Below are 17,384 nucleotides of genomic sequence, written 5' to 3'. Positions count from 1 at the left end.
CTTTGATCCAGCAGTGTTACTACTGGGATTATATCCCAAAGAGATTATAAAGAAGGAAAGGGACCTGTATGTGCACGAATGTTTGTGGCAGCCCTTTTGTAGTGGCTAGAAACTGGAAACTGAATGGATGTCCATCAGTTGGAGAATGGCTGAATAAATTGTGGTATATGAAAATTATGGAATATTACTGTTCTGTAAGAAATGACCAACAGGATGATTTCAGAAAGGCCTGAGAGACTTACACGAACTGATGCTGAGTGAAATGAGCAGGACCAGGAGATCATTATATACTTCTACAACAATACTAGATGATGACCAGTTCTGATGGATCAGGCCATCCTCAGCAACTAGATCAACCAAATCATTTTTAATGGAGCAGTAATGAACTGAACTAGCTATACCCAGAAAAGAACTCTGGGAGATGACTAAAACCATTACATTGAATTCCAATCCCTATAGTTATGCACACCTGCATTTTTGATTTCCTTCACAAGCTAATTGTACAATAATTCAGAGTCTGATTCTTTTGTACAGCAAAATAATGTTTTGGTCATGTATACTTATTGTGTATCTAAGTTATATTTTAATATATTTTAACATCTACTGGTCATCCTGACATTTAGGGAGAGGGTGGGGGTAAGAGGTGAAAAATTGGAACAAGAGGTTTGGCAATTGTTAATGCTGTAAAGTTACCTATGTATATATCCTGTAAATAAAAGGCTATTAAATAAAAAAAAAAAAAATAAAATAAAAAAAAATAAAATAAAAAAAAAATAAAAAAAAAACATCTACTGGTCATCCTGACATTTAGGGGAGAGGGTGGGGGGGTAAGAGGTGAAAAATTGGAACAAGAGGTTTGGCAATTGTTAATGCTGTAAAGTTACCTATGTATATATCCTGTAAATAAAAGGCTATTAAATAAAAAAAATTTAAAAAAAAAAAAAAAAAAAAGGAGGCAGAGTAGTGTTAAAACCATTTTTTAAAAAGCACAATCATAATCCTGAAAATGAAAAGAATGTCTCCGTTTTATCTGATTAAGAAAAGAAATGTTTTGTCCTCCCAAAAAAGAAAGTTACCATTTCATTGAAATTTATTTGATCACTATGAAGCAAAAACTGAAAGAGGATCTTTAAAGACAATGAAATTGCTTCCTTTCTCAAACTGAAAACATAGGTTCAGAGATTGGGTTTATAGCTCTCATCTCTCATACTACTTTACAAAATTCACTAGATAGAATTATATTTTAAATAAATGTCTGTATTTACCATCAATACTAAACAAAATATTCTTGACATCCTACTATAATCCTAGTTTGAAGTTGCCAGGAATTTCAAAAGATTAATCTTATTTTACAACTAAGAAATGGAAGTTCAATGAAGTTAAGTTACAAACCTAAGGTCACATTGTTAAGAAGTTCATTAAAAAAAAAAAAAAACAAACTAATAGAAACTGTGTGCTTAGCAAATGCAACTTGCTGGATTTCATTAGTGCTGGGATTGTAGTCAAAGTTGTTCCTTATTCCCTTCCCTGCATGACCTTGTCATATCACAGTTACTGGGTTTGTTTTTTAATGTGTAAAATAAGAAGAGAGACTAACTGACCTTTAAAATTCCTTCTACCTTGAAATCTATGATTTATGAAAGATCAATATACTAGCAAATTTGTTTCAACTAGACGTAAAAGGCAGACATAAATTCGATTAGAACAATATTAAAATTTTTTGGTTTACTTCTTATTGTTCCAATGTTTCTTTAGCACACAACTTTTTACCAAAGATGACCAAAGGGTCATCTATCCATTCTTCCCTTTCTATTATTTATCAAGATTTCTTTCCTCTAGGAAATTTTCAAAAAATAATCCCACACGTTCTGCAGGTTGCAAGTACATCATGACATTTATACTCCTCAACCACATGCTGATTTACAATCCCTATACCTATGTTTTTATTTGTTTTACTTGTTTTATCTTGCTTGTTAGAGTCCCATATTAAAGATTTAAAATGCATAATCTTTGTCATGCACCAATAGTCCATAGGACCTAGATGACTTGACTCTCCTGTAAGGACAGATAGGATCAAGTTAAAGGAAAAAGATCAAGTCAAATATGAAGTATAAAGGGGAGAATGAATTACAAAACACAATAAAGGAGAAGAATGAATTAAAAACAAAGAAGATGAGATTTGTCAATTCTTATTTAAGAAATTTAGGAATAACATACTGAAGGCAGTCTGCCATGTAAAAAGGATACTAAGTAAAGGATGATGGAAAAATATACAGATTGCAATAATTTTGTACAATTTGACTTTTTGGTCAAGGATAGAAACCATAAACTTAATCAACAATTTCAACACTCAGTAGATGTACACTTGCAGAAAGACAAATCACAGACATAAATATAAATAAATATGAATACCATGCTTCAGAGATTAAAATGAATGAGCAATTAGCTCTCCAATCAGTAAGGAAATGTGTATTACTTAATAATTTCTCAAAAGACAAACCACATTATTGACAACATCTCCAGCTTAATTAAAGTGTGATGTAAATATATTTGGTACATTTTCAAATCAAATTTCCAGTAAACATAAAAAAGACATAACTAAAAACAGAGAACTAAATGCTAATGAGTGAGGAGATATTTGATGTCCATAATAGCCTCAAAAATCTGACCTGAGACATATTTTGCAACTGATTCCCCATAAAATCTATGTACAAAATAAATAACTGAAAGATAATGGAGAGCTAAAACCTTCTAAGTGTATGATTCATTAGGTAAAACATTGGATATGAAAACAATGCTATGTGAAGATATTCATATTATGAAATCCCTAATGAGAACAACAGGAAAGATTGTTTTCTGACTTGGACCTTTAAATTCTTTTGTGGTGTTTGTAAGTAAGATAATAAATGGAACTTTTACATGAATCAGAGGGACTATATATATAATATGTATGTGTGTGTGTATTATATATGTATGTGTGTAAATATATATATATATATATATATATATATATATATATATATATATACGCGCATCCAGATGGTATAGTGGATAAAGCAATAAAGCTGGAGTCAGGAAGACCTAAGTTTAATTGTAGCCTCAGATACTGGCTTGAATAAATCTTTAAACCAGTTTAATCAGAAAAAAAATAGGGATAATAACAACATCTACATCCTAGGGGCATTGTGACAGTCAAATGATATAACATTTCTAAAGTACTACATATAACATGATTCCTGACACATAATTTATGCTTTATAAATGTTAACTATCATCATCATCATCATCATCATCATCATCATCACAACTCTCAGTAAGAAAGTGATCTAAAGAAATACCTATAGGAAAACTTAAGTCAACCCAATAAATAATTTGTAACAATGAAAATTTAAACAGAAAATAAAAACAAATTTTAAATTTAGCTAACAGCAATGATTATAGAGGAAAAAATCAATTTACATTTGGAAACATTGCTGAAAACTTATTAATTATAGTATCTATAAGGGAGGAGTATTCAAATTCTAATTCATCTTAAGTACCTACTAAGGGCCAAGGACCAGGGTCACAGGTATTCCCTGTCTTAAGGGAATTTATATTCTACATGGATGTTATCATTGTAAAGAATGATAGAACAAAGGTTTAAAATGATCAGGCAAGTAAAAAGGAGGTAGAAGATGGTTTGATGGAGTACAAATACCATTTTATGGCAAATCAAGAACTCTATGAGATGTGATACAAGATTGATGCTAAACAAGAATTGAAATGATGAAAAAATGTCAATAAAAGAAACATCCAAAATAAGTGCCTAAAACTTTAATTTCACAAAGATAATTTTAAAACAACCATTTCCTAATATGGATATCTCTCATCTAGAATTAACAAAATTAGTCTTGAAGCATAAAAGTCTTTAAGCACACAAATTGGAATACACTTAGTTACAATTAAATTTGGGGAAACAAAAGTGTAAACTCAAAACATAAAAGGAAATGAATTCATTTTCCTTAGGAATGAGAAGGACATCTCATAGATGTCCATAAAGGATGAAACAATAATACTGCTATTATTAACTAGAAAATTCCATGTTACATTAAAGAGCAAAAAAATACTAAAAATTTGAAATAAAATTTTAATCTACATGGTATTATAGAATTACACTATAAAAGACATTTGGCCTGTTTTAGTCCCTTGAATTCATTCGAATTTAGTCCCTTAATGAATCTCTAAAATATTCAAGTCAGTGAATAATTAAAAAAATTTTTTAGCTAATTTTTCATATATCCAATTTTCATCCTTATATTCTAACATGATTAGACATTATAATAAACCTTTAAAATATGATAAACAATGGAATCAAGTTTATAAACAAATGTTGAAACCATTCAGTACTGAAATGTGTGAAAGAAGATCTTTGAATCCATCACAAACCATTTAAATGTCTGAGGGTAAGAAATTCAAGACAGCAAAATGACAGCCCAGCTCAACTGATTTTTCTGCACTGTATATCTGAAGATGCCATTCCCTTGAGATTCAATAAACTTCAATGACTGGCTTCCTGGCCTCTAAGATCATATATAAAATTCTCTTAATTTTTAAGGTCATAAGTTACCTTTCTAAGCTGATTAAACATTATTTCTCTTCATTTATTCTACAGTCAAGCCTTCTTGCAATTCCTCATAGGTCCATCCATCCATCTTGGCGCACTGGCTGTCTCCTCTGCCTACAATACACTTCCATGTCACTTCTATTTATGGAATCCTTGCTGTTCTGTAAAACTCTGCTCATGGGATTATTTCTACAAGGAACTTTGCCTGATTAAATCTACCTAACCAGTAGTGATCTTTTAGAAAATTTGTGTGCATGTATATATGTCACCTCTGACAGAATACATGAATCATTTAAATTACATCTTCATATCCTCAGTCTTTCAAGTTTGAAGAAAAGGAGACAAAAACATAATTGTGATTCATCCCTTTTCTAGACTTGACTCTGGATAGTGACTAAGCGTGACTACTTGAGGATTTGACAGAAGTGTGCATAGTATTAGAAGGGAGAAGGGTCAAGAATAGAGAAAGACAAAGGCAATGTGTTAAAAATAAAGGGGAGGAAAAGGGCAAACAACAAAAAATTCAAAGGAAAAAATAAATCTAGATCCTAAGCAAATAAACAATGTTAAAACTCATAAGTATAAATGGGAAAATATGGAAAAAAACAACAACATTGAACAATTACCTTCTTATGAAGGAAAATAAGCCAAAAAACCCAGGAAAAATCAGATTTCCAGACATTCCTTGAAAATCATGAAACAAAAAGAAGAAATTCCAAAACGGGTCAAAAAGAGAAATAAGCATTTGAAAAAAAGATATTAGGATAAAAATTGATCAGAAATTATCACTTGAATTTAAAAAGACAAATGACAAAATAGATAAGAAATAAAACAAGATGGAGGCTCTCTCCAAAGTGGCAGAGGCTATAAGAGAAAGATAAATTTGGATCTTAAAAAAACAAAAGAAAATTTGCAAGAAAAAAAAAAAAAAAACAAGGTAACTTTGAAAGAACATATGAATTCTAAACTCAAAGAAAATGACCTTGAAGAAAGTATGCAAAGAGATAAATTAAGACCCATGGGCCTCCCAATAGAACATAATTTAGAAACCATGAATATAGTATGGCAGGAAGCAATTAATCTATGGAGAACCTCCCTTCCCCCCAACACCAAGAAAAAAGAAAGAAGAAAGATTCTCTACATTTTAAAGTATAAGGTAAACAGTGGTTAAATTTCACAACTGGCAGTACACAAGAAATGTAGTTAAAAAAAAAAAAATATATATATATATATATATATATATGAATAACGAAAATAAGGGGCAGGAATAAAATTTACCATGTAACTATTGAATCCTTAAAAGCATAACTGACTATATCAATAAGCAAGCTAACAAAAAAAGCTAATAATAATGGAAATCCAAAGTCCAAATACTCAAAGTAACTTTAATTGCCTAGAGCACAGATCTCTAACCATCAATACTAAGACACCCCTAGATATGGCAAGTTAACTAAATTTCACACAGAACAGCTATGTTTCTCAGTTTTGATCTAAAATTAAAATGTAACACAAATGGTTTTATGATTTAATAGTAGAACTCAGAGGCACTAAGTGGACAAAACTACAATTTCATGTTTCAAAAGCATTGTAGAAATAAAATTGCTGCTATCTGGTTGCTTACAATGTGTGGACAGTTCAACCTAGTCTCCTCATTTATTATGAGGAGGAAACCAAGGCCACCCAGGAATGTGTGGACTGTTCAGAGTCTCATTTGTAATAAGTAATTACAGAAACAATGGAAAAAGAACCAGCAGGCTGGAAAACAAAGTATAACAGGAAGATAAAGGACCCTAATTCATCTTTGCTGTAGGCTATGTTGAATTCAAGAAGATTTTTTGTTTTCAGTATTTTCTTTCCATTGCCTGAAGCATGTTCCTGGAATGTCTGGGCTGAGATTTGTTAACCTGTTCACCTTTAAAGCATTGATGTGGGAAGGATTCCAATCTTTGATTCCCAACCCCAGCTAATGTAAATTACCCTTTGACTCACAAATCCTGGTCCCTTTGAATTCCAATAGAAGGTCTGGACCTATCCCAGCCCCACCCGGATCTGAGCCAACTTTGGGGCTACACCCCAAAGTGCCTCGAGCTAAGTCTCTGACTTAAAAGGACCACACTGGGAACCCCTCTTTGCAGAGATTCCAAACATGGTCGCCATGTGAGGACCCTCTGTCCACTGGATCCTCTGTCCAGTGCCCTCTTTATCTCTACCTTCACCTATCTCCTACTTCTAAACTCAATAATAAACCTCTTTTATTAATCTAGCTCTCTGGGCTAATAAATGCTTTTATTGGGAATCCGCGCCGCTTCTAGACCTCATGTACCACCGTATCCTTGCGCCGAATCTAAGGGGGTTGCAGGGGAACTCTGTTTGACTCCCTGTACCCCAAACCTGCCACTAGACCTTAACCCTAATTTCATTTAGGTACCCCAAATGTGGACCTCAACATGTGGTCCTGACCTCAACACTTGGTGACCTCAACAGCATCATCTATGGAAAGACAACCTACCTTGGGTCATGCAATCATTTTACATTCTCCAGTGTCTAGGCCACAGCAGAACATGGGCATGCAAATCATAAATAAGAAGTCCAAACCACAAGGGCTGGAAATGCTGGTGAAGGGACCACCAAAGGAGAAGAAAAAGCAGTACTGATTTCAAACACTAAAAATAGACGTAAGAAATTAAAATGAAAAAATTTTCAATATTTGAAAATGAGCTTTATTATAAGACAATCTTAGAAAGAGACTTTAGGGAGCTCAAAATTGCTAATGGTATTGATCTATTTGTATTCTTCAGCTGTTATGCCAAAGTTCCCTTTTAATGGGGTGACAAGTTCTTCCAATTGTCCTATTTCGTAATTATGCCTTAGGTTATAACTGTCCCCTCTTAATGTTTGAGATAAAGGTTTTATAGACATTCCTTAATGTTTGACAAGATAAAGGTTTATCCATTTTAGATGTCACTAGAATATCAGTAAGCTTTCTCTATTAGGTTATCCCCAACTAGGTCCCTCCATTATGCCATTGTTCTTGTTATTCCATAAAAAGCTGGCTGCCCCAATACTCAGGGCTAGACTCTTTGAGATGATAGTCTGGTCTAGCCCTGGGATCAACATGGATCCATTGGTCCCAGTATTTCTCTCCATTTAATAAACTATTGAATTGGTCTTTAATCTCTGTCTTGCTCAGTTTCTTTAATAAACTATTGAATTGGTCTCTAATCTCTGTCTTGCTCAGTTTCTTTGGCATTATACAGCCATCTAGTATTATTTGGACCCATATATCTAGCCCTCTTATTTACAATCACTCAAACTTGGGGAAACAAGTCATAAGGAAATTATTCTTCAACTTTTAAAGACTAACATCCATCCTCTCTGTCCCCCAGCCTCTTCAAAAATTACTAGGCATAAGATTATGATCTTATGCTTAAAGAAAAAACAACTTAAACACAATACAAAGTTCACTTAGAAAGCTAAGAAAAAAAATGTCAGAACTGCAGCTTAAGTAAATGCAATGAACTGAACTTGTGCAATGAAATGTGCAAATCCTTGCTTTGCCAGAACACAAGACACTATCTCCTAAGCACTGAGATAGGAACTCGTGGGGGTGAGAGAGGGAGACACATTTAACATTTCAGTAGATGAAAACTAGCAAGTGCAATAATAAACTACAATCTGAGTTCCTGAAAAGAATAAGCCACAAATGCCTTGTTCTTCTATTCAAACAAAGATGTATCTTACCCCAGAAATGTCTGCCACACGGTGGATAGGCACTTCCTTCTTGCTATGTAATCCTTTTCCATTTTTAATGGCTCTGTTAAAGTGGGAAAAAAGCACATTAAAAACAAAAATTAGGATGGACAGGTACAGAAGGGTAGAAGAAAAGGTAACTGTAATCTGAACAAAACATACAGTATGCTACTTTATAACCAGTGTGTAAGAGAATGGGGAAAAGGGGGAAAAGAGCTATGTGTCCCTGCTTCTCCCAATCTCAATTACCAGCATTCAATTGATAATTTCAGCTAAATGTGTACCTGATAATCAGAAGGAGTTTTTGTATTTATTTCCAAATTAAATGGCATTATTCCAAGTACAAAAGAATCAGTTGGAAGAACATACTAGTAGGAATTAAAAGTAATAATTTTTTTTCAGAGTTTAACATTTTAAAATGCAAAATATGTAAGTATTGTTATAATTTGAATGGAAATCATTTTCTCTGGGTAAACAAGCTGAATTGCCCTGAATGAAGTAGTATCATAAAGTCATTAAATGGCAGGAAAAAAATTAATAGATGCTACAGAACTGACACTGAGCTCAATTTTTAAATCACTCTAAAGCTGTAATTATCGTAGTTTATAATTTAACATGGAATACCATATCTTACAATCCAGTTCTCAACTTTTTAATCTTGCCCAGACCCTAGGAATATTCAGAGACCTTGTAGCTTACAACCATCTATCTTCCATATTTAAAACACACACCCACACACCCCTCTACCCCCATCACTCTCAGTCTCTTATAAAGACAAACTGATAACTGACTAAAATTTCACCAAGTTTCCTGGCAAAAGAGTACCTTTTCTGATTCCTGTATTAGGATATATTTGTTCATACAATTATTTGGCTGCCTTAGAAACCTAAGACATACTAAATGGATATGACACAAAGCACCCCTAAAAAACAGCAATAGAATTAAATGTCTAGGAGATAAATGGAGGATAGATGGCAGGTCCAGATAGGGAGGCTCCACAGGGCAGGAAGTTAAAAAGTGTGGCACTAGGGAGAGGTGACTTTGGCTGATGGGAACTTGAGAACACAATCTGTCTATCTCAGTTTTAACAAAGCAAAGTGGAGGGAAAAATCTGGGACTCAAGAGTTGTAGAAAGAGGTAATTTTTACAAAACTTGAAGAGCTGGGACAGATAAAAGACAGGAAGAAAAGCAGACTAGGCTATGAAACCAGATGGTTAAAATGGTTTAGCAATATGGGCTATATATACTGAGCCTGTGAAATGGAGTCAGAGAGAGAGAGAGAGAGAGAGAGAGAGATACAATCCTTTTGCCTAAAAATCCTGCACCAAACTGGTTTGACCCTAGATATTCCTTCCAGAGTAATAAAAATTCTGAATATCACTGGGTATATTATTTAAAAATAAAAAATAAAAGCGGCAACAAAAAGAAAATGCACCCTCTATCTGTAGGTGTAGTTAATAATTATTGTATTCAACTTTAAAATTCAGAGGTAAAAAAGAAAAGTGAATATTTTTCCTTAGGATGGAAAGCTCATTTCTTGTTATTTCACTTCAGTGAATGGCAGTTTGTAAAATCTTCCAATGTAATGAATCTCAGAAGTTCAAGAACTTCCTAGTGAAAAAGCAAAGACAAAGACTAGGGATCTTAGGTCCAGTATCTTGCAACAACAAATCAGGGTCCCTTCTCTGAAGGGGAAATGTGAGAACTTCCTTGAGTTTCCAAGGAAGCTGAAGAATAAGATAAGATAGTACAATATTAACAACCCAAACCTAAAGACTTGAGTTGTTAAGAGAAGTAGGAGATGAAGGAGGATATGTAATAGAGATAGGAGACAGAGACACAGAAGGAGAATTCAGTTGGGGAGTGAAGGATGGATAGGATTGTGATGAAGGAGAAAGGAGGAAAGAAGAGAGAAAGAGCCTTAGCAAAGGAAGTGAGAGCAGGAATGAGTCCAGTAACAAAGAGCAAAGAGAAATGGAGGAACTTTAAGTGGATATATAACAAGGACTTGTGAGATCTGTAACATTTGTAACTAAGAGCTAGATGAGGCACAAAATTTTAATAAAACTTGATTTGGTAACTCATAGAGCTTAACATTTCAAATAAGGGTATAATACATAAATAACTAAAAATACTACTTGTACATTACAAAATATTATGCGATGTTGGGGAAGGGAAAGATAGTCCTAGACACTGAGGGTAGAATTAGGAACTATGGGAGAGAAGTAATGGGAAATGTATTTTGTCTCATTTAAAGAAAGAAAAACTTCCAGACAATTAGAGCCACCAAACAAATATGCCAAGATATGGTATACTGTGTTGTAGTTGACTCATAAGATCAATTATTTTGAGCTAGAAGAAATTTAGAGGTCATCTAGGCCAACTGACATACCTGACAGATCAAAAACTGAGAACCAAAGAGGAGAAATGATTTATCTGAAGTCTTGCAGCAAATAAGTGGCAAAACCACTGACTCTGAATTCAATATTCTTTAATAGAAGCTGGATAATAACTTGTAAGACTTTCTATTTTAACGTACCCCTGAAGTTCAGGCACTCCCTAGTGGAAAAAAAAAAAAAACCCAAAAAACTTGGACTCTTGAAGAGAGCACATAAATAGAGACACTCAAGCTTAGGTCCTATATTTGCTGTGTAGAGAACAGTTGAGTCAGGGTATAGGTTGAATTAAATGGCTTCTGATTTTTCTTTTAGCTCTGAACATCTATGAAATGAAATTATCCCTAAAAGCTCCTTCAGTTCCAGAATGTTGATGATTCTAAAACAGAAAAAGGTTCAAAACTTTCTAACAAAGAACCACATAGGCAATGGCTGTGATGGAGGTTTCTGTCAACTCCAAGAATCTAGCTCCAACATTTATGAATAAAAAGCAGAAGCACAATGTCTAAAATGAGGAAGGTTATATTTTTGCTACTGTGACCAAACTCAATCTGATAATAATATGTTTAGTTCTGTATATCACAGTTTCGGATAAATTGTAGTGTGTGTAAAGGTAGGGAGACAGACTAAGATGAACAAGATTCATGAGAATGAACTGAAGGAAATAGGAAACATTTAGCCTGAAAAAAACTGGGGGGGAGGGGGGGAGAGGGAGACTATTAAGTATTATTTTAAGAGCTGTCATGTTATTAAACTTGTTATATTAACAAAAGACAAAAATTAATAGAAATGCAGAGTCAGGTTGCCTAAGAAAATAAAAATCATCATGGTGAAAAAAGTCAAATGTAGAAGACTAAATTCCTCATTGCTTGGGGGTCATCAAATTGAGTCTGGGTTGTCACCAGTCAAGAATGTTGCAGACAAGATTCTGACTCAAGTACAAATCTGATATGATTTTTTTCTCAGAGGGCTTTTATGACTCCGAGCAGATGAATCTATTTACTTCTTCCACCTAGCTGACAGAGTTAATACATTATGAAAAGCAATTTGGAATTTAAATCCCAAAGTCTTTATTCTGGCACTAGAAAGCCGAACTTGAGGAGTCTCTCTCTCTCTCTCTCTCTCTCTCTCTCTCTCTCTCTCACAATCAAGCTAATATAACTTTTTTCCTTTAATAACAGTAAAGTTTTTATTTAACTTTTTTTTTTTTAAATGTTCTTCTTGAATCAATCCAACACCCCAAACACATCCTCTTCAGGATCTATTAAAGAATGACTCACTTCTTCTGGATTATATGAATAGGTAAGGGGCAAGAATATAAAACACGGAAAACCAATTAGGGCAGTTTTCTATGTTATGAAACAATGGGTACTGATAGTAATGGTGACATAATGAACAGAAAGAGAATAGGATTTGGAATGGTAGGAGTATAGTTTTCTAGTTCTAACTCTAGCACTATGTATGCATTTGCAAAATGAAAAGAACAGTGCTCATGAACATCAAAATGAATTATTTTTGTGTTAAGTTAGTTGGCATCTGAACTATAAAGTGATGAAAAGTAACTTTAAGCTCTTTGTTTTCAATATAGACAAAATGTTTGATTTCAGGTTCAAATTGAGAGACACTAAATAGTTGGGCAATAAAGTCAATATTTTCATTCATGGGGAACATTCCAAATACCTAAATTTCCTCCCCCTCCCCCAAAAAGGCCCATTTTGTTACAACCAATATTCTACTAATGGTCTTGTATGACTACAATTCATGTAATGGTATATCTACTTGTTTTTTGTATCCCCAGGGTTTACCAAGGTGCCTGGCACAAAGAAAGCACTTAAAATATTTTTCATTATTTAGTTCATTCATTTGAAGATTATGTAAAGACAGTGGAGAGGTTACATAGTGGATGTGAACAGTGCAGAATATATAACACATAAGGAACTTCAAATAAGAAACAAAGAATGTCACCAGGAAAATACATAACTAAAAAACTTGTAGTGTAGTAGGAGCAAGAGATAAATGGAGGACAGGTAATGTACTTCAGTGACAACTTCATATTGTCAAGAAAAACCAAGAGAGGTCATTACCATAGGCAGATATAGGCAGGTATACCTAGATGTCCATCTTTGTCACTGCAGGGAACATCCAAACTGATGAAATACCATTTCTATCTGAGTAACATTCAGCCACCTTTAATGATGCCCAAAAGTCTTGGCCCCTCTATGGATTTCCTTGGGGGCAGCCAGACCAATAGTGAACACATAAATATTCTGGAGGGAAAAAAAATCAGTAAAAATTTCACATAAAATCTAATTAATTTTCTACTCTAAAGCACTTCCTTCATGAGTATTTATTTCCTCTGCAAGTGAAATAATTTCCTACTTTTATTTCAAATCTTTTAGTATTTCTTAGCTATTATGTACTTCTTGCAGACAATATGGTTATTTAGATTATTAATCCTATTATTCAAATATAACAAGGATGATTAATACTAATGTCACAGATAAATAAACTGAGGTTCATAGTTTAAATGACTTAGCTGAAATCACATGCTAATATGTGGAAGAACCAGAACAAAAAATTAGCTTTTCTGATTACTGTCCACTGTACCCTCTTTTATTCTACACTGCCTCCTATGGCCCCTCTTTCACCCACATATCAATTGGCAACATTAGGGATGCAAAAAGACTATCATTTTATTGTTTATGTAAAGGTTACACAATCAGTTCAGGAGCATGGCATGCCCCCATCAGAAAACACGTGTTCTATGAGCAAAGCAGAAGTGAATGAACTAAGAAAAACATAAAATGCAAAAAGTTAAAGAATCCACCCCAAAGGTTCCTCTGGACTATTTGTATCTAACTTGTGGCAGAGCATTCCAAGCTCTTAGTCTGATCAGCCTTGACTCCAACATAGTGATGTCATTCTGATCCTCTAAGGACAACTACCAACCAACAAAGTAATTCAAAGTGACCTGTATTAACATTGAAAGACTTGTAAAAGAGTGTACTTAAGGTAATGAAGGCTTAAGAGATGTAGCATATGCAAAGGAGTGGTGGGAAGAAAAGGACACTGTGAAGAGACCACTATAGTTTCATCATTAAGTGTATAGAAAAGTATTATAAAATCAATTTAGAAAGACAGGAACCAATTCTCAAAGATTTTCAAATGAAAAAAATAAGAATGAATACTTTCTCCAAGAAGCAAAAGGGAAATACTGAAAAAGTTTCTTGAGCAAAGAAATAGTATATTTAGATTTATGCTTTAGGAAGCACTTTGCTGAGCCATTCCCCAAAAGTTAAAGAGGCCAAAGGACAGCAAACAATTCTTAAAAGAACTGCAGCTTAATAATAACCATACCAAAGATAGGTCCAAATCACCAGTGAGAAAAATCCCATTTAAATGAACTTTAAGGTTCTACCTCAAACTCAGCAAATTGGCAAAAAAAAAATGACAAAAGGTAAAGAAAGTCACTATAAGAGAAGAGATAAAAAAAAAATCAAGTTATGTTAACATGCCAATTGTAGAGCTATAAATCAGTCTAAACACTCTGGAAAGCAATTGGAATTATACTAAGAAAGTGACTAAAATGTTTATATTCTTTGATTCCGAGATCATGCTGCTAGGCATGTCTGGTACACCAGACAGAAACAAAGGTTTCATTAGAGCCTAATCTATTCATAGGAGCAATTTTTGTAGAAGCAAAGAACTGGAAGCAAAGGAGATGTCCATTATAAAAAGGAACAGCTAAAAAAACTGTGCTAGAATATTGTTGTGATGTAAGAAATGATGAAGGATTTTGAGAAAACTGGGAAAATCAAAATGAAAAAGTAAAATAAAGTAAATAAGTAACTAAGTAGGAAACTATATATACATATGTCTAAAACTTTTTGCCTTTGCACTGATTCCCCCCTCCCCCCCTACTACCCTCATGAAATGTTTCCTTTCCTCAACTCTACTTTGCAGATAATTCTATGACTATGTCTTTTGCACAAAAAGTTTCCTTATTCCTCTCCTTACTGGTGTCTCCTTCCTTAGCTATGCTGTCTTTAATTGGAATATACTTACACAGTAGATTGTTTCCTCTATATAATATAAGGTCCCTAAAAATAGATTATTTCATTCTTTGTATTTGTATATACTGCTATCTGCCACATAGCCTACTAACTGAATAATATAAAGAAAAAAAAAACAAAACAAAATGAAAATGAACACTGTATAAATGTAACAATCACACTTGTCCCTAAAGAAGAGGTAAGAAGTATCTACCTCCAATCTCCCTTAAAGGAGAAATGGGAACTTAAGGATGTGAAATACTACATGGATTTTCAGATTTTTAATGAAAAAATAATTAGCTTTGTTGAGTTTTTAAAATATTAAAAAAACCCTTTTTTATATGGAATAGCTCTATGAGAAGGAACAAGAGGAGAGGAGGGAAGAAAGGAAATAAATAGTAGGAAAATGTAAAAGTGAAAGATATCATTAAAAATTAATTAAAAAAAAAAAAAAGAATTGGCTACTGATTGGAAGATGATTCCAGGATTGTAGACCAGGTTGACTAGAATAATGTAATGTCCTTGATAGAAATAGGGAATTAACTTTGGAAAAAATGGTTGGTTGAGTGGCTGGTTTAGTCTATAAGAGTGTTCAGAAAAGAGTGAGATTTGAAGAAATATATAAAATGAATATAGAAAGCATTTTCAAGAATTTGGGCTATGGCAGCATATTCAAGTGATAACTTTTTTTAAAATAGGGGAAATATATACAAGTTTTCAACATAAAAACAAAAAAGTCAAGAAGCTGCAATATATATATAATTAGGTGGTTCTTGGAAAACAATATGGGCAGTAACTTGGAAAAGTTATAGAGTTAAATTATTTTTCATACTTAGACTGTTATAAGGTAACTAGACCAAGCTCTTAAAATTGAAAAGGCTAAAAGAAATTTTGAAGTCGTTATAAGAAGTATGTAGAAAGTGGGCTATAAAACAAGAGCAAATAGATATTTTCTGAAAAGGAAGAATTAAAAAACACTAACAAAAATTAGCTTCGCATGGTCAAATTGGAAAGAAGGAAATACATGACAGGAAAATATGAAAAAGAGATCAAACTCCAAAATAATTTGTATCGCATATTTTAAAAAGGTCTTATCTATCTGATTTTGTTACTTGTCTCATACTGAGTTGTAATAAGACAAAGTATCTTTCTGCTTAGAGAGTTCTTTAGGGAAATGATAAATCTATGCAAATACAAGGTACATATATATATATATATATGAATAAATATGTTGAGTGTAGGTGACTAAGATTTTTAAAAGTTACATTATCACTGAAATGGATTCAAATATAAATTTCTTTCATTTTGTTTCATTTTGGGCGGGTGTGTGTGTGTGTGTGTGTAAAGTTCTGCTGCAGAGAAAGAGATGAAGCCTGTATCATAGATGTTCCTTCAACCAGGGTTCACAAAGCAGAAAGCTAATATCTTTCTGGAAAGTAAGGTCCTTCAGAAATAATTAAAGGTAGTCGACAAAACAGAATAACATCTCATTATTTTAGATCCTAGAGGTTCTCATTTATATTCTCCAAATCTCTGCAAAAGGGATAAGATATAACATGCTGCTGTCAATGACTGATTGTCAAAGCCCTATTTCACCACTGCCATCAATGGGATTCAAGCACAGATGCAGTGTAAACCCATGCAGCAACCATCTCTCCCTGCACAAATCCTACACATTAACAGATAATTTCAGGTATGTTTGTGGAGAATCACAGAATTTAAAAGTTAGAAATAACCTTGGATATCTAACTCACTCATTTTATAGGTAAGGTTTCCTTGGTATATGAAAAAGCCTACCTTTAAGTACAGAGCAAACAGAGGATTGGAAGGCCAGATGACAACCTTGTTTCATTGACACCTGCTCCACAAATGCAAACACTAAATTTCACCTCTTCTCTTCCCCACCTCTCTCTGCAGGTTGTTACCACAGCTCTCAATCCCCTTTCATTAGGCAAGGAATGAATCTTATGACTTTTGAACTTCCCTACTGTGTCTCCTTAATGGCTTTCCAGCACAAAGGCAGACAGGTGCTCATTAAGGATGGGAGAAAGAAAGCAGGAAGCAAAAATGCAGCTTGTTCAACCCTGAAGGTCTCTCTCTCTTTTTTTTTTTTTTGAGATAATCTATAACAATATAAAAATTGTACAGATAAAAGGTAGCAATTAAACAAGGGATAGTAAGGAGTCAGAAAATATGCATCCAAAAGACACCTTACCCACAAAATTAACAGAGGGAAAACTTGCACGGTAGCCATTTGCAACCTTCTTCCAGATACAAGTAAGGGAGTTATTGGGGTTAAGTGTCTAGTACTGAACAAAAGCCTAAATTATTGATCATACTCTTCCATGAAAAGGTGGAAATTTGTGTATATTTTAGGTATTGCTTCCTTCCACTGAAAACACATAACTGAAACTTGCAAATGAAGGTTAGAGTGATTTTGTTCTACTGTCTCAGCATTACTGGAACACAGTCTCAGCACAAATGACACAGACACAGAAGAGTTGCTTTCATGCCAGTGATCAAAAATGAATGGAACTTCTCAGGCATGAAATACACTCAGCAAAATGTGGGCCAAATAATCA

General features: G+C 33.6%; 1 protein-coding gene across 1 annotated transcript in view; it reads right to left on the bottom strand.

Annotated features, from left to right (window-relative positions):
* The window catches only part of SND1 (staphylococcal nuclease and tudor domain containing 1), a 468,465-nt gene that overhangs the window by 207,096 nt on the left and 243,985 nt on the right, over positions 1 to 17,384 (bottom strand). The window contains exon 14 of the mRNA XM_031939005.1: positions 8,345 to 8,417. Coding sequence (XP_031794865.1) covers positions 8,345 to 8,417 — 73 coding nt within the window. The remainder of the gene's footprint in view (positions 1 to 8,344; positions 8,418 to 17,384) is intronic.

This window comes from Sarcophilus harrisii, chromosome 5 (assembly GCF_902635505.1).
Source record: "Sarcophilus harrisii chromosome 5, mSarHar1.11, whole genome shotgun sequence".
Taxonomy (NCBI): Eukaryota; Metazoa; Chordata; class Mammalia; order Dasyuromorphia; family Dasyuridae; genus Sarcophilus; species Sarcophilus harrisii.
The sequence above is the reverse complement of the archived record's forward strand: the minus strand, read 5'-3'. Positions and strand labels throughout refer to the sequence as shown.